Source organism: Eumetopias jubatus, unplaced genomic scaffold (genome assembly GCF_037043125.1).
Source record: "Eumetopias jubatus isolate StellerSeaLion01/CBP00866 unplaced genomic scaffold, mEumJub1_p1.0 scaffold_10, whole genome shotgun sequence".
In the NCBI taxonomy this organism is placed as follows: domain Eukaryota; kingdom Metazoa; phylum Chordata; class Mammalia; order Carnivora; family Otariidae; genus Eumetopias; species Eumetopias jubatus.
The window spans coordinates 98,986,494-99,009,043 of NW_028274816.1; the positions used below are offsets into that span (position 1 = coordinate 98,986,494).

Below are 22,550 nucleotides of genomic sequence, written 5' to 3' on the forward strand. Positions count from 1 at the left end.
CTCTTCTGGTTCCATACAAATTTTAGGATGATTTGTTCCATTTCTTTGAAAAAAGTGGATGGTATTTTGATGGGGATTGCATTGAATGTGTAGATTGCTCTAGGTAGCATTGACATCTTCACAATGTTGATTCTCCCAATCCATGAGCATGGAACGTTTTTCCATTTCTTTGTGATCTTCTTCAATTTCTTTCCTGAGTATTTTATAGTTTTCTGAGTACAGATCCATTGCCTCTTTGGTTCAATTTATTCCTAGGTATCTTATGGTTTTGGGTGCAATTGTGAGTGGGATCGACTCCTTGATTTGTCTCTCTTCTGTCTTGTTGTTGGTGTATAGGAATGCCACTGATTTCTGTGCATTGATTTTATAGCCTGCTACTTGACTGAACTCCTGTATGAGTTCTAGCAGTTTTGGGGTGGAGTCTTTTGGGTTTTCCACATACAGTATCATATCATCTGCAAAGAGTGAGAGTTTGACTTCCTTTTTGCCGATTTGGATGCCTTTCATTTCTTTTTGTTGTCTGATTGCTGTGGCTAGGACTTCTAATACTATGTTGAATAGCAGTGGTGAGAGTGGACATCCCTGCCGCGTTCCTGACCTTAGGGGAAAAGCTCTCAGCTTTTCCCCATTGGGAATGATATTCGCTGTAGGTTTTTTGTAGATGGCTTTTATGATATTGAGGTATGTACCCTCTATCCCTATACTCTGAAGAGTTTTGATCAAGAAAGAATGCTGTAGTTTGTCAAATGCTTTTTCTGCATCTATTGAGAGGATCATATGATTCTTGTTCTTTCTTTTGTTGATGTATTGTATCACGTTGATTGATTTGCAGATGTTGAACCAGCCTTGCAGCCCAGGAATAAATCCCACTTGGTCTTGGTGAATAATCCTTTTAATGTACTGTTGGATCCTATTGGCTAGTATTTTGGTGAGAATTTTTGCATCCATGTTCATCAAGGATATTGGTCTGTAATTCTCCTTTTTGATGGGGTCTTTGTCTGGTTTTGGGATCAAGGTAATGCTGGCCTCATAAAATGAATTTGGAAGTTTCCCTTCCATTTCTATTTTTTGGAACAGTTTCAGGAGAATAGGTATTAATTCTTCTTTAAATGTGTGATAGAATTCCCCTGGGAAGCCATCTGTCCCTGGGCTTTTGTTTCTTGGGAGATTTTTGATGACTGCTTCAATTTACTTAGTGGTTATAGGTCTGTTCAGGTTTTCTATTTCTTCCTGGTTCAATTTTGGTAGTTGATAGATCTCTAGGAATGCACCCATTTCTTCCAGGTTATCTAATTTGGTGGCATAGAGTTACTCATAATATGTTCTTATAATTGTTTGTATTTCTTTGGTGTTGGTTGTGATCTCTCCTCTTTCATTCATGATTTTGTTGATTTGGGTCATTTCTCTTTTCTTTTGGATCAGTCTGGCCAGGGGGTTATCAATCTTGTTAATTCTTTCAAAGAACCAGCTCCTAGTTTCGTGGATCTGTTCTACTGTTCTTTTGGTTTCTAGTTCATTGATTTCTGCTCTGATCTTTATGATTTCTCTTCTCCTGCTGGGTTTAGGCTTTATTTGCTGTTCTTTCTCCAGCTCCTTTAGGTGTAGGGTTAGGTTGTGTATTTGAGACCTTTCTTGTTTCTTGAGAAAGGCTTGTATTGCTATATACTTTCCTCTCAGGACTGCCTTTGCTGTATCCCAAAGATTTTGGACAGTTGTGTTTTCATTTTCATTGGTTTCCATGAATTTTTTTAATTCTTCTTTAATTTCCTGGTTGACCCATTCATTCTTTAATAGGATGCTCTTTAGCCTCCATGTATTTGAGGTCTTTCTGACTTTCCTCTTGTGATTGAGTTCTAGTTTCAAAGCATTGTGGTCTGAAAATATGCAGGGAATGATCCCAATCTTTTGGTACTGGTTGAGACCTGATTTGTGACCTAGGATGTAATCAATTCTGGAGAATGTTCCATGGGCACTAGAGAAGAATGTGTATTCCGTTGCTTTGGGGTGGAATGTTCTGAATATGTCTATGAAGTCCATTTGGTCCAGTGTGTCATTTAAAGTCTTTATTTCCTTGTTGATCTTTTGCTTAGAGGATCTGTCCATTTCAGTCAGGGGGGTGTTAAAGTCCCCCACTATTATTGTGTTGTTGTCAATGTGTTCCTTTGCTTTTGTTATTAATTGCCTTATATAATTGGCCGCTCCCATGTTCGGGGCATAGATATTTACAATTGTTAGATCTTCTTGTTGGATAGACCCTTTAAGTAGGATATAGTGTCCTTCCTCATCTCTTATTACAGTCTTTGTTTTAAAATCTAGTTTGTCTGATATAAGGATTGCCACCCCAGCTTTCTTTTGGTGTCCATTAGCATGGTAAATGGTTTTCCACCCCTTCACTTTCAGTCTGGGGGTGTCTTTGGGTCTAAAATGAGTCTCTTGCAGACAGCATATGAATGGGTCTTGTTTTTTAATCCAATCTGATAGCCTGTGTCTTTTGATTGGAGCATTTAGCCCATTTACATTCAGGGTGACTATTGAAAGGTATGAATTTAGTGCCATTGTATTGCCTGTAAGGTGACTGTTACTGTATGTTGTCTGTGTTCCTTTCTGATCTTTGCTGCTTTTAGGCTCTCTCTTTGCTTAGAGGACCCCTCTCAATATTTCTTGGAGGGCTGGTTTCGTGTTTGCAAATTCCTTTAGTTTTTGTTTGTTCTGGAAGCTTTTTATCTCTCCTTCTATTTTCAATGACAGCCTAGCTGGATATAGTATTCTTGGCTGCATATTTTTCTCGTTTAGTGCTCTGAAGATATCGTGCCAGTCCTTTCTGGCCTGCCAGGTCTCTGTGGATAGGTCTGTTGCCAATCTAATATTTTTACCATTGTAGGTTACATATCTCTTCTCCCGAGCTGTTTTCAGGATTTTCTCTTTGTCTCTGAGACTTGTAAGTTTTAATATTAGATGTCGGGGTGTTGACCTATTATTATTGATTTTGAGAGGGGTTCTCTGTGCCTCCTGGATTTTGATGCCTGTTTCCTTCCTCACATTAGGGAAGTTCTCTGCTATTATTTGCTCCGATATACCTTCTGCCCCTCTCTCTCTTTCTTCTTCTTCTGGGATCCCAATTATGCTAATGTTGTTTCGTCTTATCATATCACTTATCTCTCGAATTCTGCCCTCGTGATCCTGTAGTTCTTTCTCCCTCTTTTTCTCAGCCTCTTTATTTTCCATCATTTGGTCTTCTATATCACTGATTCTCTCTTCTGCCTCATTTATCCTAGTAGTTATTGCCCCCATTTTTTATTTCACCTCATCAATAGCCTTTTTGATTTCGACTTGATTAGTTTTTAGTTCTTTTATTTCTCCAGAAAGGGTTTCTCTAATAACTTCCACGCTTTTTTCAAGCCCAGCTAGTATCTTTAAAGTCATGATTCTGAACTCTAGGTCCGACATCGTACTAATGTCCGTATTGAGTAGGTCCCTGGCTGACGGTACTACCTCTTGTTCTTTTTGCTGAGGTGATTTTTTTCATCTTGTCATTTTGTCCAGAGGAGAATAGATGAATGAGAGAACAAAATGCTAACAGGTTTACAACGTCCCCAGCAAATATACTGTATACAAATCAGAAAAGACCTGAAGCCAGGGGAAAAGAAAGGGAAAGAAAGAAAAAAGAAAGAGAAAGAAAAAAAAAGAAAAAAAGATAAAAACAAAAACAGAACAATACAAAAAAAAGCAGAATATGATCAAATATGATCAGGCTACTGCATAGATCAGTGCCACACACTAGATTTTGGGCATATTTTGGTCTGTTAGAAAAAAGTGCCTCCTAAAATTTTAAAGGAAGAAAGACATATATGTACAAAATAAGGGTTGATACAATGAAAGGATAGAAGATGACTGTAAAGATGAAAATTATAAAAGATTTTATAAAAGGACTTGATAAGATAAGAAGTTGTTTGAAAAAAGAAAGAAGATTTTAAAAAAAGAAAAGAAAAAAGGGAGAGAATGTGATCAGGCAGGAGAGTAGAACAGAGCCATACGCTAGTGATTTAGGGTATATTTTGATCTGTTAGAAGAAACTGTATCTCAAAATTTTAAAGAGAGAACTTATATATATATGCCAAAAATAAGGGTAACTACTATGAAGGGATAAAATATGACTCTAAAAATGAAAAATAAAAAATGTTTTTTTTTAAAGAGATTGATAAGATATTGGTTGAAAAGGGGAAAAAGAAAAAAAAAAGTTAACAAAAATTAACTTTGATGAACTAATGAATCATGGTAAAAAAAAGCCATGAATTCTATGTGCAGTATTCCCCTAGCGCTGGAGTTCTCCCGTTCTCCTTGATCGGTAAACTTGGTCTTGGCTTGCTGGCTGTTCGTGCTGATCTTCTGGGGGAGGGCCCTGATGCCGTGGTTTCCAAATGTCTTTGCCGGAGGCTGAATTGCCCCGCCCTTGTCAGTCCGGGCTAAGCAAGCTGCTCGGGTTTGATCTCAGGAGCTTTTGTTCCCTGCAAGCTCTCCATACAGCCTTGGAGGGCCAGGGCAAAAATGGTGGCCTCCCAATCTCCACCCGGAGGAGCCGAGAACTCGGGGCTCCGCTCCTCAGTGCGCCCCCAGAGAAAAGCAGTCACTCCCTTGTCCCTGGTCTCCGGTCGCTCTCCGTGCTCACCCAGCCTGTGACCGAGTGTTTGTATCTCTGGCACCCGACCCCGTGTGGAGTCTCCAAACCCAGCAGATCCCTGCGGTGCGTTCCCGTGCCGCTCCTGCCCAGGAAGGAAGGGGAGTCTCCCCAGATTTGCCGCTTGTTGGGTCCCTGCTGCAGGAGCAGTGGCCCGACTGGGCCGCGGATCACAGTTTATGGCAACCCCAAGCTGAGAGCCCGCGCCTCAGCTCCGTCTCTGCAGCCGGCTTCCCCACTCCGATACCTGGGAGCTCTGGCGCACTCAGGCTCCCCCGGTCTTTCTGTGACCCATGGTCCCGGGAGGGTTCCACCCCCGCTTAGCCACTGGAACGACGTCCCTCAGCGGAGCCGACTTCTAAAAGGTCCGATTTTGTGCTCCGTGGCTCTAGCACTTGCCAGAAGCGGCCGGCGGAGGCCCCTCCCCCGCCGTCTATCCTCCCGAATATCGCCTCGGATTCACTTCTCTGCACGGCCTACCTTCCAGTAAGTGGTCGCTTCTCTGTTCAGAGAGTTGTTGCTACTCTCCTGTTCGATCTCCTGTTGAGTTCGTAGGTGTTCAGAATGGTTTGATCCCTATTCAGCTGAATTCCTGAGACCAGACGAAATCTAGGTCTCCTACTCCTCCGCCATCTTGCTCCGCCCCCTTGTTATCTTTTTTTAATTGATTTGTAGAAAAAGTCAATGTAGACACAAATGATTTTGGAAAAAACATTACACTCAAAGCAATTAACTGGCATTTTTCATGACAGCTTGTGTATCGTATCATTAGTTCAACTTGAGTAGATAAGTCATAAATGACTCCTGAATTAGTAATAAAAGACATAGTAGTCATAGTAATCTAAACATAAGAATTATGATCCCACTAAAGTAGATCCCCCACCCTTCGTCTGATATCTTATCGGTAAGGGAGAAAGGCTAAAACCAAGCAAATTTTCTTTTATTTTATGAATTTCTTAGATACTATTTATAATTTGTATTTCCCCATGATAGTGTCTGACTTGGAGATTTTATTTCCCATACTTGTAAGGAAACTGAAAGTAATTTGGCCCAAGAAATAAATAACATTACTTTTCTTTAGGGAGTGGAGGGCGATGGGTAGGCTGAGGGACAGGAGTAGCAGAAAAACTTTGAATTATGTACTATATACCTTTTGAATTTTGAGCCATGTGAATACATATATATAAAACATATTTTTAGAAAATAAATAGAAATTTAAAAATTAATTTTTCAAAAGCATGTGTTTGGGAGTTTGTATACTAGAACATGAATCCAGTAAGATTTGCAGATTTCTAATTCAGCTTGAGGCAGAGGTTCCTAACTATGGATCACTGGTCCCCTGGGGCAGGATTTTTAACCTTTTTTTTCTATATATCTATGTGATGATCTGCAGAAGCCTGTGTTCTTGGGATAATGTTTTTAAATGTATAATAATTTAAAATATATAGTAAAAGGAAATTATATTGAAATACAGTTTTCAAAATATTTTTTAAAAAAAGGTTAGTGATATAGCAATAAACCTGCTTCTGTTAACACGTTAAATAACAAGATATACTGGTAGGTACAATAACAATTATAACTTCAAGGTAGTGATGAGAATAAATGATATTTTGAGATATCTACAACCAATATGTGATATATCATTTTATTATCCATCCAAGTTTGGCCCTCCTCCGAACTCAATCCATTCTCCTCACAGACCTGTGCCCTGAAGGGATGATTCCCAAATTGAAATCACGTGCACACCTTTGCAGATATTCAAGAAAGTGCAGTTTTCTAGGGAAAAGGTCCATAGCTTTTATGAAATTCTCAGAAAGTTCTTGTCTCAAAAGATTGAGATTGAGTCACAAATTAAGGGGTGGGGCTGGAGAAAGACATTTATTTATTATTAGTATAAAGACATTATTATTTATTATTAAGTTGTACTTATCCTCATCAGTGATTATAAATGGACAATTTGTTTTAAATAAAGGTAGTATGTTTGCATATTGATACCTGTCACTTACTCATTCAACAAATATTTATGCGTTGGGGTGCGCAGTTGCTAACAGTGCGCGCATCACGGGGCTGCCATAACGGTTCGGCTTCCACTTGCGCGCAGCGGGAGATCCCCGAGGTGGCTGGGCACACTCCAGTCCAGCCGGAGGTGCCGGCTCAGCCTGCGGAGAGCCCGGAGGAGGCTGGGCCCACCCCAGCGCAGCCGGAAGCCCCGGCTGCGCCTGTAGAGCGCCCCGAGGAGCCTGGGCCACCCCAGCGCAACCGGAGGCCCCGGCTCCGCCTGCAGAGCGCCCCGAGGAGGCTGGGCCCACCCCAGCGCAGCCGAAGGCCCCAGCTCCGCCAGCAGAGCGCCCCGAGGAGGCTCGGCCCACCGCAATCCAGCCGGAGGCCCCGGCTCAGCCAGCAGAGCGCCCCGAGGAGGCTGCGCCCACCGCAGTCCAGCTAGAGGCCCTGACCTGGTTCGCTGCGCCCCAGAGCCTCCGCGTGTCATCTCCCGACTGCGCCTCTGGGTCCTGCTGCTCCTCCTCACGTGGCAATCATCGTGTCTGCTGGTCCAGGCAGCTCAGCCTCCCGAGTGGGCCCTGGACCCTGCCCAGCTGACCGCCGACCTCCTGGGGCCCACTGAGACCTGGTCTTCGCACTCCTCTAAATTCCCGCCCGAATCGCCCCAGGTACTTACACCCCCAGCAGAGCCGGGGGTCTTTCATTACTTGGGGTCCTCAGCTCCAGCCCAGATGTGGGCGCTGCCTAAGGAGTTGACTGAAACTTTGGTTCCGTTTCCGGACACGATATAGTTGGTGAGCTGCCCCCAGAGGCAGATCAGGATCTGAATGACAAGCTAACCCAGCTTTTTGAAGGGTTCCCAGAGGTGGTTCCAAGGCTAGGTTGGGATCAGAATCAGACCATAGCTCCGCCTCCTCCACTCCAAAGTAAGATTAAAACTGTAGGTCTAGATCAGGCTGAAGATCACCAATCATTTGAAATACTTGCTCCGCCTCTGGATAGTCACAGTTCAAAGCCAACAAAGTTCACTGTTTCACGCCCAAACCTGGAGAAAGATCTAGCTCAGCATCAAAGGCTTGCCAAAGTTGTTGGAACTCCAAACCAATTTACAAATAAAGACCACCTAGAACAAGAGTTGCAGGATGATTATTCAGATTCCAGTATGGATATCCTATATCCTGAGGAGAACCTACCAATGGATTTCCCAGGGGGATCAGATCAACCTCCAAAGCTCCCTGAGGAGGTTGAAATTCCTCCACTCCGGCAGAAGACCCCAAATCATCTAGAGTTGCCTGAGGAAGCTGAATCTTTTTTGTCTCAGGTGGAGTCAAAGGCCCAACATCCAGAGCCCCCTGAAGAGATAGAAACATCTCCAATTCAGCAGGGGTCTCCATCTCCGCCTCCAGAGATCCTTAAGGAAGCTGTAAACCCACAGGAGGCCCCAGCTGAGCCTTCAAGTACCCATGAAGAGATCAAACCTTCGAAAGTCCAACAGGAAGCCTCAGATCAACCTACACAGGCCCCTAAGGAAGTAGAACCTTTGAACCCTCAGGAGGCCCCAGCTCAACCTCCAGAGCCATCTAAGGAGACGGTACCTCAACCAACAGCACATGAGGTGAATGTGCCAACTCTAAGTAAGGATGAAGCTCAGTGGCCAAACTTCTCCAACGTCACTGTTAAACCTGTGGATCTGTACTTACTGTAACTCTAAATCAGCCACCAGTGCGCACCAAGGAGGCTCAGGCTTCTCCAACCCAGCAGGAGGGCCCAGGTCAGCCTGTAGAGCACCCCGAGGAGGCTGTGCCTACACCAGTCCAGCTAGAGGCCCCAGTTGAGCCACTAGAGCTCCCCGAGGAGGCTGGGCCCACTGCAGTCCAGCCGGAGGTGCCGGCTTGGCCAGCAGAGCTCCCTGAGGAGGCTGGGCCCATCCCAGCCAAGCCGGAGGAAACGGGTCAGCCTGCGGAGCGCCCGGAGAAGGCTGGGCCCACCGAAGTCCAGCCGGAGGCCCCGACTTAGCCAGCAGAGCGCCCCGAGGAGGCTGGGCCCACCGTAGCCCAGCCGGAGGACCCGGCTCCCACTGCAGAGCGCCCCGAGGCGGCTGCGCCCACCCCAGCCCAGCCAGGGACCCGGCTCCGCCTGCAGAGCGACCCGAGGAGTGTGGGCCCACCCCAGCGCAGCCGGAGGCCCCGGCTCTGCCTGCAGAGCGCCCCGAGGAGCCTGGGCCCAACCCAGTGCAGCCGGAGGCCCCGGTCCGCCTGCAGAGCGCCCCGAGGAGGCTGGGCCCACCCTAGCCCAGCTGGAGGACCCGGCTCCGCCTGCAGAGCGCCCCGAGGAGCCTGGGCCCACCCCAGCGCAGCCGGAGGCCCCGGCTCAGCCAACGGAGAGCCCCGAGGAGGCTGGGCCAACCACAGCCCAGCCGGAGGCCCCAGCTCCGACTGCAGAGCACCCCGAGGAGCCTGGGCTCAACCCAGCCCAGCCGGAGGCCCCGACTCAGGCAGCGGAGCGCCCCGAGGAGGCTGGGCCCACCACAGCCCAGCACGAGGACCCGGCTCCGCCTGCAAAGAGCCCCGAGGAGGCTGGGCCCACAGCAGCCCAGCCAGAAACCATGGCTCAGCCTGTAGAGTGCCCCGAGGAGGCTGGACCTAGTCCTGTCCAGAACGAGGCCCCAACTCTAGTTCCACAGTTTCCTATGGAGTACCTACTTCAACATTCAGTAAGTGATGAGGTGATAAGTCAACCTATCAGCCACTATCTAACTTATTTAAGGTTTTCCAGTGTTACACATAAATCAGCGGATGTGGAACTTACCATAACTCCAGAGCCGGCTAAGGAGGTTGAATCTCTACAGCCCAGCAGGAGGCTCCACCTCAGCCTCCTGAGCAGACTGAGGAAGCAGAGCCTTCTCCAACCCAGCAAGAGACCTCAGCTAAGCCTCCAGAGGAGGTTGAGCCTTCAAGTGAGCAGCAACCAGCTCAGCTTTCTCAGTCTCCTGGGCGGGTTGAACCTTTTCTAACTCAGCAGGAGACCCCAGCTCAGTCTTGAGAGCCTCCTGAGGAAGTTAAGCCTCCAAGCGTACAGGAACCACCAGCTCTGCTTTCTGAGCCTAGTGAGGAATGTGAACTTTCTCTGACTCAGCAGGAGATCCCAGCTCAGCCCCCAGAGAATCCTGAAGAGGCAGAACATTCTCTAGCTCAGCAGGAGCCCCCAGCTCCGCTTCCAGAGCCTTTTAGAGAAGCTGAATCTTCCTCAACCCAGGAGGAGACCTCAGCTCAGGCTGCAGAGCTCCCTAATGAGGCAGAATCTTCAACCCAGCAAGAGACCCCAGCTCAGTCTCCAGGAGAGATAGAATCTTCAGCAACCCTGCAAGAACAACCAGCTCAGCCTCCAGAGCTGCCTTCTGGGGAGGTGGAACCTTCTCCAACCCAGCAGGAGCACCCAGCTCAACCTCTAGGGCATCATGAGGTGACCGTTTCACCTCCAGGTCACCATCATGTTCAATATTTAACCTGCCCAATGTCAGTGTTAAACCTGCAGATGTGCAGTTTACTATAACACCAGAACCCATTACAGAGGTGGACCTTTGCCAGTTCAGGATGAGGCTGCAGCTCAGCCCTCTGTGCCCCTTAAAGTGGAACCATTTGCAATGCAGCATGAAGCCCTAACTCTGCCTCTACAGTCCCCTGAGGAAGCTGAACCTTTGCCAGTTCAACAGGAGACTCCAACTGAATCCCCAGAATCTACCACACAGGAGAAACCTCCAACACAGCAGGAAACCCCAGTTCAGCATCCCGAGGATCCTGGAGAAGTTAACCCTCCCACAACCCAACAGGAGGCCCTGGCTCAGCAATCACAGAGCCCCGAGGGTGAACCATATTCCACCCAGGAGGAGGCCCTGGCCAAACGTCCAGAGACCCAGGAAGAGGGTGAAACTTTCCCACCCCAGCAGGAGGCCCCAGCTGAGCTTCCACAGACCCCTGTAGAGGCCCAACCTTCCTCAATACAGGAGGAGAGCCAGGGGCATCATCCACAGACTCCTGAGAAAGTTAAACCTTCAACCCAGCAGGAGAGCCCAGTCCAGCATCCACAAGCCCCTGAGGAAGGAAAACTGTCTCCATCCCAGGAGGAGGCTCCAGCCCAATTTCCACAGACCCCTGAGAAGGGTGAATCTTCAACCCAGGACGAGAGCCAGGGTGGGGATCCACAGACATCTGAGCAGGTTGCACCTTCTCCAACCCAACAAGAAGCCCCAGCTGAGCACCTGCAGACCCCTGAGGGGATCAAACCTTCTACAACCCAAGAGGAGTCCCCAGTTCAGCACCCTCAGGTCCCAGAGGAGGGTGAGCCTTTTCCAACCCAACCGGAGACCCCAACTGAGTATCCAGAGTCTCTTGAGGGGACTGAACGTTCTCCAGGCCATTCAGAGGCCACAGTTCAGCATCCAAATCCCCTTGGGGAGGTTAAACCTGCAACCCATCAGGAGGCCCCAAGTCAGCATCTACAGACCTCTGAGGAAGTTAACCCTTCTGCCATCCAGCAGGAAGCCATAGCTCAGCATCCAGAGCCTTCCGGTGTGGTTGAACCTCCTCCAACCCAACAGGAGGAGGTCCCAGCTTACTCTCCAGAGCATCATGTGGTAACAGTTTCTCCTCTAGGTCAGAGTCAAGCTCAGCTTCTGCTGTTGCCCAGTGTCACTGTTAAACCTGTGGATCTGGCACTAACCATAACTCCAGGGTCCACTAACGAGGTTGAAACTTTTCTACCCCAACAAGAGGCCTCAGCTCAGTCTGCAGTGTTCCCTGAGCAGTTGGAACCTTCTCCAATCCAGCAGGAGGCCCGAGATCATCCAGCACCCCCTGAAAATGTTGAACCTTCTCCAATCCAACAGGAAGTCCCAACTCAGCCTGAAGATCTTCCTGAGGAAATTGAACCATCTCCAATCCAGCGGGAGGTCCCAGATCAGCCTCCAGCAACCCTGAAAATTATGAACCTTTTCCAGTGCAGCAGGGAGTCCCAATTCAGCCTGAAGATCTTCCTGAGGAAATTGAACTTCCTCCAAGCCAGCAGTGAAGCTCAGCTCTGTCTCAAGTGTCTGTTGTGGGTGTAGAACCTTCTCTAGGTCCAGCACGCGGTCCCAGCTCAGCGTCCAAAGCCCAGTGAGGAGATCGGGCCTTCTCCAGTTCAGTATGAGCACCCAGCTCAGTCTCCAGAGTCCTCTACAGATATTGTATCTCAGGCTCCAGTACATCATGAGGTGACATTCTCACCTCTAGGTCCCGGTCAAGCTCAGCATCCAATGTTGCCCAGTACCACAGTTCAACCTATAGTTCTGGAGGCTTCCATAACTCCAGTGCCAACTAAGGTTGAACATTCTCCAGTGCAACAGGAGATCCCTGCTCAGGCTCCAGTTCCCCCTGAGCAGATTGAATTTTCTTCAATCCAGTTCAAGCCTCTTTCCCACTCTCCAGAGATCCCCAAAAATGAATCTCTTCCAGGCCAACAGGAGCTCATAGCTCAGACTCCAGACCCTCCTAACGAGGTAGAACCTGCTTCAGGCCAACAGGAGGTCCTAGCTGAGCCATCAGAGCCCCCTAAGGAGATTGAACCATCTGCAAATGAACATGCAGTCTCAGCTCATCCTCCAAAGCCCACTGAGAAGGTCAAACCTCCACCCCAGCAGGAGGCTCCAGCTCAGTCTTCTGTCCTCCAGCAGGCCCTAGCTATATCTCCTGAGCCCCCCGAAGGAGGTAGAACTTTTTCCCACACAGCCAGATTCCCCATCTCAGCCTCCAGAGCCCCCTGAGAAGGTAGAACCATACCCACTCCAGCAGGAAGCCCCTGCTCAGCCTTTAGAGCCCCCTAATGAGGCAGAATCTTCAACCCAGCAGGAGGCTCTAGCTCAGTCTCCAGTTCACCAACAGGCCCCAGCTAAATCTCCTGGGCCCCTTAAGGAGTTAGAACTTTCTCCAACTCAGCAGGAGGCCCCAGCTCAGTCCCCTGTCCCCCAGCAGGCCCCAGCTATATCTCCTGAGCCCCCTAAGGAGGTGGAATCTTCTCCCACACAGCCAGAGGCCCCAGCTCAGCCTTCAGAGCCCCCTGAGAAGGTAGAACCATCTCTAGCCCAGCAGGAAGCCCCAGCTCAGCCTCTAGAACTCCCTGACAAAGTGGAACCTTTTCCAGCCTCTCAAGAGACCCATTCTCAGCTTCCACAGTCTCCTGAGAAGGTAGAATCCTCTCCAGTCCTGCAAGAAGCCCCATCTCTACCTCTAGAGCCCCTTAAGGAGGTAGAACCTTCTCCAACCCAGCAGGAGGCTCTAGCTCAGCCTCCAGAACCACCTAAGGAGGTTGTAGCACAACCTCCAGTCCATAATGAGGTGACAGTTCCACCTCTAGGACAAGCGCAAGCTCAGCATTCAAACTTGCCCAGTGCCACTGTTAAACCTGTTGATCTGGAGCTTACTGTAACTCCAGAACCTACTACAGAGGCTGAGCATTCCACGGCCCTGCAGCAGACTCTATCTCTTCCAGAGGACCCCGAGGTGACACTTCCACACCCAGAGCACATTCAGGCTCAGCAAGAGCATTTGACTGAAGTCACAGCTCAACCTTTAGACCTGGAGCTTACCGTAACTCCAGAACCCACTACAGAGTTTGAACATTCTACAGCCCTGAAGAAAACTATAGCTCCTCCAAAGGACCTCGAAGTGACATTTGCACACCTAGAGCAGGTTCAGACTCAGCATCCAACTTTGGCTGAAGTCACAGTTCAACCTTTGGACCTGGGGCTTACCATAACTCCAGAATTCACTAAGGACACTGAACTTTCTCTACCTAGGCGGGGGACCCCAATTCAGCCTCCAGAGCCACCTAAGCAGGTTGTTGTAGCTCAATCTCCAGTATATCAGGAGGAGATTGTTCAGACACCAGGTCAAGATCAAGCTCAGCATCCATCATCACCCAATGTAACAGTTCAACCTTTGGACCAGGAGCTTACTGTAAGTCCAGAACCCACTAAAGAAGTTGAACAGTTTACAACGCTGAAAAAGACTACATCTCCTCCAAAAGACCTTGAGGTGACACTTGCACTTTCAGAGCAAGTTCAGTCTCACCATCCAACCTTAAATAAAGTCACAGTTAAACCTTTGGACCTGGAACTTACCATGACTCCAGAATCTGCTGCCGAGGTTGAACCTTCTCCAGCCATGCATGAGATCCCAGATCAGCATCCAGAGCCGACTAAGGAACTTGTATCCCAACCTCACATATATCAAGAGGCAGCAGTTCCAACACCACATCAGGATCAAGCTCAGCATTGGTGGTCACCAAATGTGACAGTTCAACCTTTGGATCTGGAGCTTACCAAAACTCCAGAATCTACTACAGAGGTTAAACAGTCTACAACCCTGCAGCAGACTACAATTCCTCCAAAGGACCTTGAGGTGACATTTCCACAGTCAGAGCAGGTTCAGGTTCAGCATCCAACCTTAAATAAAGTCACGGTTAAACCTTTGGACCTGGGGCTTACCATCACTCCAGAACCTACTACAGAGACTGAAACTTCTCCAACCATGCAAGAGACCCCAGCTCAGCCTCCAGAGCCACCTAAGGAGGTTGTAGCTCAATATCCGTTTCATCAGGAGGTGACATCTCCACCTCCAAGTAAGGATCAAGGTTAGCATCCAGCATCACCCAGCACCACATTGCAACATGTGGACTTGGGGATTACCGTTACTCCAAAACCGATTACAGGGGCTGCACGTTCTACAACCATGAAGAAGACTATCGCTCCTCCTCCAAAGGACCTGGAGGTGACACTTGCCCATCCAGAACAGGTTCAGAGTCAACATCCAAACCTGACTGAAGTCACAGTTCTAGCTATGGACCTGGAAATTACTGTAACTGCAGGATCCGATATGGAGGTTCAACCTTCTCCAACCTTGCAAGAGATCCCAGCTCAGCCTCCAGAGCCACCTAAGGAGGTTGTAGTTCAATATCCATTCCATCAGGAGGTGACAGCTCCAACTCCGTGTAAGGATCAAGGTCAGCATCCAGCGTCACCCAGCACCACAGTTCATCATGTGAACTTGGGGCTTACCATTACTCCAGAACCTATTACAGAGCCTACACATTCTACAGCCACGAAGAAGACTATAGCTCCTCCTCCAAAGGACCTTGAGGTGACACTTGCCCATCCAGAACAGGCTCAGAGTCAACATCCAAACCTGACTAAAGTCACGGTTCCACCTATGGACCTGGAAATTACTGTACGTCCGCAACCAGAGTCATCTGAGACAGTTTTTCCCCCAACGACCCAGCATTCAGTGCTGCATTTTGTAAAATATACCCCAGAAAAGTCATACGCAACTTTAACTGAGCAACCAGAAGAGAATGCTACCACGAACATCAACATATGTGAGCTCTGTATCTGCAAAGATGAGACGCTGTCGTGTACTGGTTTCAGCCCAAAGCAGAGGCTCCACAGAGTGCCTGTGCCAGAGCCCAGCACCTACAATGGCACCTTCACCATCTTGTAAGAATTGCCTTTCCTCATTTGTTCTCTGCCTCCTGCTTGCCATGGCAGCCTTTTCTTCGAGGTCTTCCTGGGCCTTCCTCATCTCCCCAACCCATGTTGACTTTCTGTTTTTACCTTTTCTCTGTCAACTGTCCCTTATCTTGGTTTTGCCAATTCAGCAGGGGTCTCCATCTCCACCTCCAGAGATCCTTAAGGAAGCTGTAAACCCACAGGAGGCCCCAGCTGAGCCTTCAAGTACCGTTGAAGAGATCAAACCTTCAGTCCAACAGGAAGCCTCAGATCACCCTACACAGGCCCCTGAGGAAGTAGAACCTTTGACCCCTCAGGAGGCCCAAGCTCAACCTCCAGAGCCATCTAAGGAGACGGTACCTCAACCAACAGCACATGAGGTGAATGTGCCATCTCTAAGTAAGAATGAAGCTCAGTGGCCAAACTTCTCCAACGTCACTGTTAAACCTGTGGATCTGGTACTCACTGTAACTCTAACTCAGCCTCCAGAGCGCACCGAGGAGGCTCAGGCTTCCCCAACCCAGCAGGAGGCCCCAGCTCAGCCTGTAGAGCGCCCCGAGGATGCTGTGCCTACACCAGTCCAGCTAGAGGCCCCAGTTGAGCCACTAGATCTCCCCGAGGAGGCTGGGCCCACTGCAGTCCAGCTGGAGGTGCCGGCTTGGCCAGCAGAGCTCCCCGAGGAGGCTGGGCCCATCCCAGCCAAGCCGGAGGTCCCGGCTCAGCCTGCAGAGCGCCCTGAGGCTGCTGGGCCCACCCCAGCCGTGCCAGAGGCCCCGGCTCCTGCTGCAGAGCGCCCCGAGGAGCCTGGGCCCAACCCAGTGCAGCCGGAGGCCCCGGCTCCGCCAGCAGAGCGCCCCGAGTAGCCTGGGCCCAATGCAGCGCAGCCGGAGGCCCCGGCTCCGCCTGCAGAGCGCCCCGAGGAGCCTGGACACACCCCAGCGCAGCCGGAGGCCCCGGCTCAGCCAGCAGAGCGCCCCGAGGAGGCTGGGCCCACCCCAGCCCAGCCAGAAACCCTGGCTCAGCGTGTAGAGCGCCCCGAGGAGGCTGGACCTAGTCCAGTCCAGCAGGAGGCCCCAACTCTAGTTCCATAGTTTCCTATGGAGTATCTACTTCAACCTTCAGTAAGTGATGAGGTGATAAGTCAACCTATCAGCCACTATCTAACTTATTTAAGGTTTTCCAGTGTTACACATAAATCTGAGGATGTGGAACTTACCATAACTCCAGAGCCGGCTAAGGAGGTTGAATCTTCTACAGCCCAGCAGGAGGCTCCACCTCAGCCTCCTGAGCAGACTGAGGAAGCAGAGCCTTCTCCAACCCAGCAAGAGACCTCAGCTAAGCCTCCAGAGGCGGTTGAGCCTTCAAGTGAGCAGCAACCAGCTCAGCCTTCTCAGTCTCCTGGGCGGCTTGAACCTTTTCTAACTCAGCAGGAGACCCCAGCTCAGTCTTGAGAGCCTCCTGAGGAAGCTAAGCCTCCAAGCGTACAGGAACCACCAGCTCTGCTTTCTGAGCCTAGTGAGGAATGTGAACTTTCTCTGACTCAGCAGGAGATCCCAGCTCAGCCCCCAGAGAATCCTGAAGAGGCAGAACATTCTCTAGCTCAGCAGGAGCCCCCAGCTCCGCTTCCAGAGCCTTTTGGAGAAGCTGAATCTTCCTCAACCCAGGAGGAGACCTCAGCTCAGGCTGCAGAGCTCCCTAATGAGGCAGAATCTTCAACCCAGCAAGAGACCCCAGCTCAGTCTCCAGGAGAGATAGAATCTTCAGCAACCCTGCAAGAACAACCAGCTCAGCCTCCAGAGCTGCCTTCTGGGGAGGTGGAACCTTCTCCAACCCAGCAGGAGCACCCAGCTCAACCTCTAGGGCATCATGAGGTGACCGTTTCGCCTCCAGGTCACCATCATGTTCAATATTTAACCTGCCCAATGTCAGTGTTAAACCTGCAGATGTGCAGTTTACTATAACACCAGAACCCGTTACAGAGGTGGACCTTTGCCAGTTCAGGATGAGGCTGCAGCTCAGCCCTCTGTGCCCCTTAAAGTGGAACCATTTGCAATGCAGCATGAAGCCCTAACTCTGCCTCTACAGTCCCCTGAGGAAGCTGAACCTTTGCCAGTTCAACAGGAGACTCCAACTGAATCCCCAGAATCTACCACACAGGAGAAACCTCCAACACAGCAGGAAACCCCAGTTCAGCATCCCGAGGATCCTGGAGAAGTTAACCCTCCCACAACCCAACAGGAGGCCCTGGCTCAGCAATCACAGAGCCCCGAGGGTGAACCATATTCCACCCAGGAGGAGGCCCTGGCCAAACGTCCAGAGACCCAGGAAGAGGGTGAAACTTTCCCACCCCAGCAGGAGGCCCCAGCTGAGCTTCCACAGACCCCTGTAGAGGCCCAACCTTCCTCAATACAGGAGGAGAGCCAGGGGCATCATCCACAGACTCCTGAGAAAGTTAAACCTTCAACCCAGCAGGAGAGCCCAGTCCAGCATCCACAAGCCCCTGAGGAAGGAAAACTGTCTCCATCCCAGGAGGAGGCTCCAGCCCAATTTCCACAGACCCCTGAGAAGGGTGAATCTTCAACCCAGGACGAGAGCCAGGGTGGGGATCCACAGACATCTGAGCAGGTTGCACCTTCTCCAACCCAACAAGAAGCCCCAGCTGAGCACCTGCAGACCCCTGAGGGGATCAAACCTTCTACAACCCAAGAGGAGTCCCCAGTTCAGCACCCTCAGGTCCCAGAGGAGGGTGAGCCTTTTCCAACCCAACCGGAGACCCCAACTGAGTATCCAGAGTCTCTTGAGGGGACTGAACGTTCTCCAGGCCATTCAGAGGCCACAGTTCAGCATCCAAATCCCCTTGGGGAGGTTAAACCTGCAACCCATCAGGAGGCCCCAAGTCAGCATCTACAGACCTCTGAGGAAGTTAACCCTTCTGCCATCCAGCAGGAAGCCATAGCTCAGCATCCAGAGCCTTCCGGTGTGGTTGAACCTCCTCCAACCCAACAGGAGGAGGTCCCAGCTTACTCTCCAGAGCATCATGTGGTAACAGTTTCTCCTCTAGGTCAGAGTCAAGCTCAGCTTCTGCTGTTGCCCAGTGTCACTGTTAAACCTGTGGATCTGGCACTAACCATAACTCCAGGGTCCACTAACGAGGTTGAAACTTTTCTACCCCAACAAGAGGCCTCAGCTCAGTCTGCAGTGTTCCCTGAGCAGTTGGAACCTTCTCCAATCCAGCAGGAGGCCCGAGATCATCCAGCACCCCCTGAAAATGTTGAACCTTCTCCAATCTAGCAGGAGGCCCGAGATCATCCAGCACCCCCTGAAAATGTTGAACCTTCTCCAATCCAGCAGGAGGCCCGAGATCATCCAGCCCCCCCTGAAAATGCTGAACCTTCTCCAATCCAACAGGAAGTCCCAACTCAGCCTGAAGATCTTCCTGAGGAAATTGAACCATCTCCAATCCACCGGGAGGTCCCAGATCAGCCTCCAGCACCCCCTGAAAATTTTGAACCTTTTCCAGTGCAGCAGGGAGTCCCAATTCAGCCTGAAGATCTTCCTGAGGAAATTGAACTTCCTCCAAGCCAGCAGTGGAGCTCAGCTCTGTCTCAAGTGTGTGTTGTGGGTGTAGAACCTTCTCTAGTCCAGCACGCGGTCCCAGCTCAGCATCCAGAGCCCAGTGAGGGGATGTGGCCTTCTCCAGTTCAGTATGAGCACCCAGCTCAGTCTCCAGAGTCCTCTACAGATATTGTATCTCAGGCTCCAGTACATCATGAGGTGACATTCTCACCTCTAGGTCCCGGTCAAGCTCAGCATCCACTGTTGCCCAGTATCACAGTTCAACCTATACATCTGGAGGCTTCCATAACTCCAGTGCCAACTAAGGTTGAACATTCTCCACTGCAACAGGAGATCCCTGCTCAGGCTCCAGTTCCCCCTGAGCAGATTGAATTTCCCTCAATCCAGTTCAAGCCTCTTTCCCACTCTCCAGAGATCCCCAAAAATGAATCTCTTCCAGGCCAACAGGAGCTCGTAGCTCAGACTCCAGACCCTCCTAACGAGGTGGAAGCTGCTTCAGGCCAACAGGAGGTCCTAGCTGAGCCATCAGAGCCCCCTAAGGAGATTGAACCATCTGCAAATGAACATGCAGTCTCAGCTCATCCTCCAAAGCCCACTGAGAAGGTCAAACCTCCACCCCAGCAGGAGGCTCCAGCTCAGTCTTCTGTCCTCCAGCAGGCCCTAGCTATATCTCCTGAGCCCCCCAAGGAGGTAGAACTTTTTCCCACACAGCCAGATTCCCCATCTCAGCCTCCAGAGCCCCCTGAGAAGGTAGAACCATACCCAGTCCAGCAGGAAGCCCCTGCTCAGCCTTTAGAGCCCCCTAATGAGGCAGAATCTTCAACCCAGCAGGAGGCTCTAGCTCAGTCTCCAGTTCACCAACAGGCCCCAGCTAAATCTCCTGGGCCCCTTAAGGAGTTAGAACTTTCTCCAACCCAGCAGGAAGCCCCAGCTCAGTCCCCTGTCCCCCAGCAGGCCCCAGCTATATCTCCTGAGCCCCCTAAGGAGGTGGAATCTTCTCCCACACAGCCAGAGGCCCCAGCTCAGCCTTCAGAGCCCCCTGAGAAGGTAGAACCATCTCTAGCCCAGCAGGAGCCCCAGCTCAGCCTCTAGAACTCCCTGACAAAGTGGAACCTTTTCCAGTCTCTCAAGAGACCCATTCTCAGCTTCCACAGTCTCCTGAGAAGGTAGAATCCTCTCCAGTCCTGCAAGAAGCCCCATCTCTACCTCTAGAGCCCCTTAAGGAGGTAGAACCTTCTCCAACCCAGCAGGAGGCTCTAGCTCAGCCTCCAGAACCACCTAAGGAGGTTGTAGCACAACCTCCAGTCCATAATGAGGTGACAGTTCCACCTCTAGGACAAGTGCAAGCTCAGCATTCAAACTTGCCCAGTGCCACTGTTAAACCTGTTGATCTGGAGCTTACTGTAACTCCAGAACCTACTACAGAGGCTGAGCATTCCAAGGCCCTGCAGCAGACTCTATCTCTTCCAGAGGACCCCGAGGTGACACTTCCACATCCAGAGCACGTTCAGGCTCAGCAAGAGCATTTGACTGAAGTCACAGCTCAACCTTTAGACCTGGAGCTTACCGTAACTCCAGAACCCACTACAGAGTTTGAACATTCTACAGCCCTGAAGAAAACTATAGCTCCTCCAAAGGACCTCGAAGTGACATTTGCACACCTAGAGCAGGTTCAGACTCAGCATCCAACTTTGGCTGAAGTCACAGTTCAACCTTTGGACCTGGGGCTTACCATAACTCCAGAATTCACTAAGGACACTGAACTTTCTCTACCTAGGCGGGGGACCCCAATTCAGCCTCCAGAGCCACCTAAGGAGGTTGTTGTAGCTCAATCTCCAGTATATCAGGAGGAGATTGTTCAGACACCAGGTCAAGATCAAGCTCAGCATCCATCATCACCCAATGTAACAGTTCAACCTTTGGACCTGGAGCTTACTGTAAGTCCAGAACCCACTAAAGAAGTTGAACAGTTTACAACGCTGAAAAAGACTACATCTCCTCCACAAGACCTTGAGGTGACACTTGCACTTTCAGAGCAGGTTCAGTCTCACTGTCCAACCTTAAATAAAGTCACAGTTAAACCTTTGGACCTGGAACTTACCATAACTCCAGAATCTGCTGCCGAGGTTGAACCTTCTCCAGCCATGCATGAGATCCCAGATCAGCATCCAGAGCCGACTAAGGAACTTGTATTCCAACCTCACATATATCAAGAGGCAGCAGTTCCAACACCACATCAGGATCAAGCTCAGCATTGGTGGTCACCAAATGTGACAGTTCAACCTTTGGATCTGGAGCTTACCATAACTCCAGAATCTACTACAGAAGTTAAAGAGTCTACAACCCTGCAGCAGACTACAACTCCTCCAAAGGACCTTGACGTGACATTTCCACAGTCAGAGCAGGTTCAAGTTCAGCATCCAACCTTAAATAAAGTCACGGTTAAACCTTTGGACCTGGGGCTTACCATCACTCCAGAACCTACTACAGAGACTGAAACTTCTCCAACCATGCAAGAGACCCCAGCTCAGCCTCCAGAGCCACCTAAGGAGGTTGTTGTTCAATATCCATTTCATCAGGAGGTGACAGCTCCACCTCCAAGTAAGGATCGAGGCAGCATCCAGCATCACCCAGCACCACATTGCAACATGTGGACTTGGGGATTACCGTTACTCCAAAACCGATTACAGGGGCTGCACGTTCTACAACCATGAAGAAGACTATCGCTCCTCCTCCAAAGGACCTGGAGGTGACACTTGCCCATCCAGAACAGGTTCAGAGTCAACATCCAAACCTGACTGAAGTCACAGTTCTAGCTATGGACCTGGAAATTACTGTAACTGCAGGATCCGATATGGAGGTTCAACCTTCTCCAACCTTGCAAGAGACCCCAGCTCAGCCTCCAGAGCCACCTAAGGAGGTTGTAGTTCAATATCCATTCCATCAGGAGGTGACAGCTCCAACTCCGTGTAAGGATCAAGGTCAGCATCCAGCGTCACCCAGCACCACAGTTCATCATGTGAACTTGGGGCTTACCATTACTCCAGAACCTATTACAGAGCCTACACATTCTACAGCCACGAAGAAGACTATAGCTCCTCCTCCAAAGGACCTTGAGGTGACACTTGCCCATCCAGAACAGGCTCAGAGTCAACATCCAAACCTGACTAAAGTCACGGTTCCACCTATGGACCTGGAAATTACTGTACGTCCGCAACCAGAGTCATCTGAGACAGTTTTTCCCCTAACAACCCAGCATTCAGTGCTGCATTTTGTAAAATATACCCCAGAAAAGTCATACGCAACTTTAACTGAGCAACCAGAAGAGAATGCTACCACGAACATCAACATATGTGAGCTCTGTATCTGCAAAGATGAGACGCTGTCGTGTACTGGTTTCAGCCCAAAGCAGAGGCTCCACAGAGTGCCTGTGCCAGAGCCCAGCACCTACAATGGCACCTTCACCATCTTGTTAGAATTGCCTTTCCTCATTTGTTCTCTGCCTCCTGCTTGCCATGGCAGCCTTTTCTTCGAGGACTTCCTGGGCCTTCCTCATCTCCCCAACCCATGTTGACTTTCTGTTTTTACCTTTTCTCTGTCAACTGTCCCTTATCTTGGTTTTCCAATTCAGCAGGGGTCTGTTTTTCAGTGAATCCCTGAATTTTTATCACCTGATTCCACCCGATGTTTTCCTATGTTGCCCACCTAAGTATAATGAAATTCAGACTCTCGTAAGAGACTCTTGGTGTTATAGCGTGC

The 22,550-nt window shown here is 49.9% G+C and overlaps 5 protein-coding genes across 5 annotated transcripts in view; 4 read left to right on the plus strand and 1 right to left on the minus strand.

The window, feature by feature from the left end:
- Window positions 1-22,550, minus strand: part of LOC148163392 (leucine-rich repeat-containing protein 37A3-like) — a 39,920-nt gene that overhangs the window by 5,256 nt on the left and 12,114 nt on the right.
- LOC148163393 (leucine-rich repeat-containing protein 37B-like) lies at window positions 5,770-8,211 on the plus strand. Its single transcript, XM_088028167.1, is given in 4 exon segments — window positions 5,770-5,773; window positions 7,148-7,456; window positions 7,459-8,117; window positions 8,119-8,211. Coding segments are annotated over 4 exon segments (1,065 nt in total).
- On the plus strand, window positions 9,282-11,780 carry LOC114204298 (uncharacterized). Its single transcript, XM_088028168.1, is given in 5 exon segments — window positions 9,282-9,516; window positions 9,519-9,733; window positions 9,971-10,175; window positions 10,178-10,246; window positions 10,249-11,780. Coding segments are annotated over 5 exon segments (2,256 nt in total).
- On the plus strand, window positions 11,970-14,349 carry LOC148163394 (leucine-rich repeat-containing protein 37A3-like). Its single transcript, XM_088028171.1, has 3 exons — window positions 11,970-11,979; window positions 13,310-13,554; window positions 13,585-14,349. Exons 1-3 carry the CDS (start codon window positions 11,970-11,972, stop codon window positions 14,347-14,349), a joined length of 1,020 nt encoding a protein of 339 aa, XP_087884297.1.
- Window positions 14,443-22,365, plus strand: LOC148163395 (uncharacterized). The gene is given in 10 exon segments (XM_088028172.1): window positions 14,443-14,481; window positions 15,365-16,074; window positions 16,390-16,681; window positions 16,919-17,123; window positions 17,126-17,194; window positions 17,197-17,961; window positions 19,204-19,601; window positions 19,689-19,872; window positions 19,932-21,404; window positions 21,407-22,365. Coding segments are annotated over 10 exon segments (5,094 nt in total).

What these genes read in the sequence shown, in the direction of transcription:
- LOC148163394 (XM_088028171.1), top strand. An exon ending in AGCCACCTAAGCAGGTTGTT is followed by an intron (nt 13,555 to 13,584) that starts GTAGCTCAATCT and finishes TATCAGGAGGAG; the next exon opens with ATTGTTCAGACACCAGGTCA.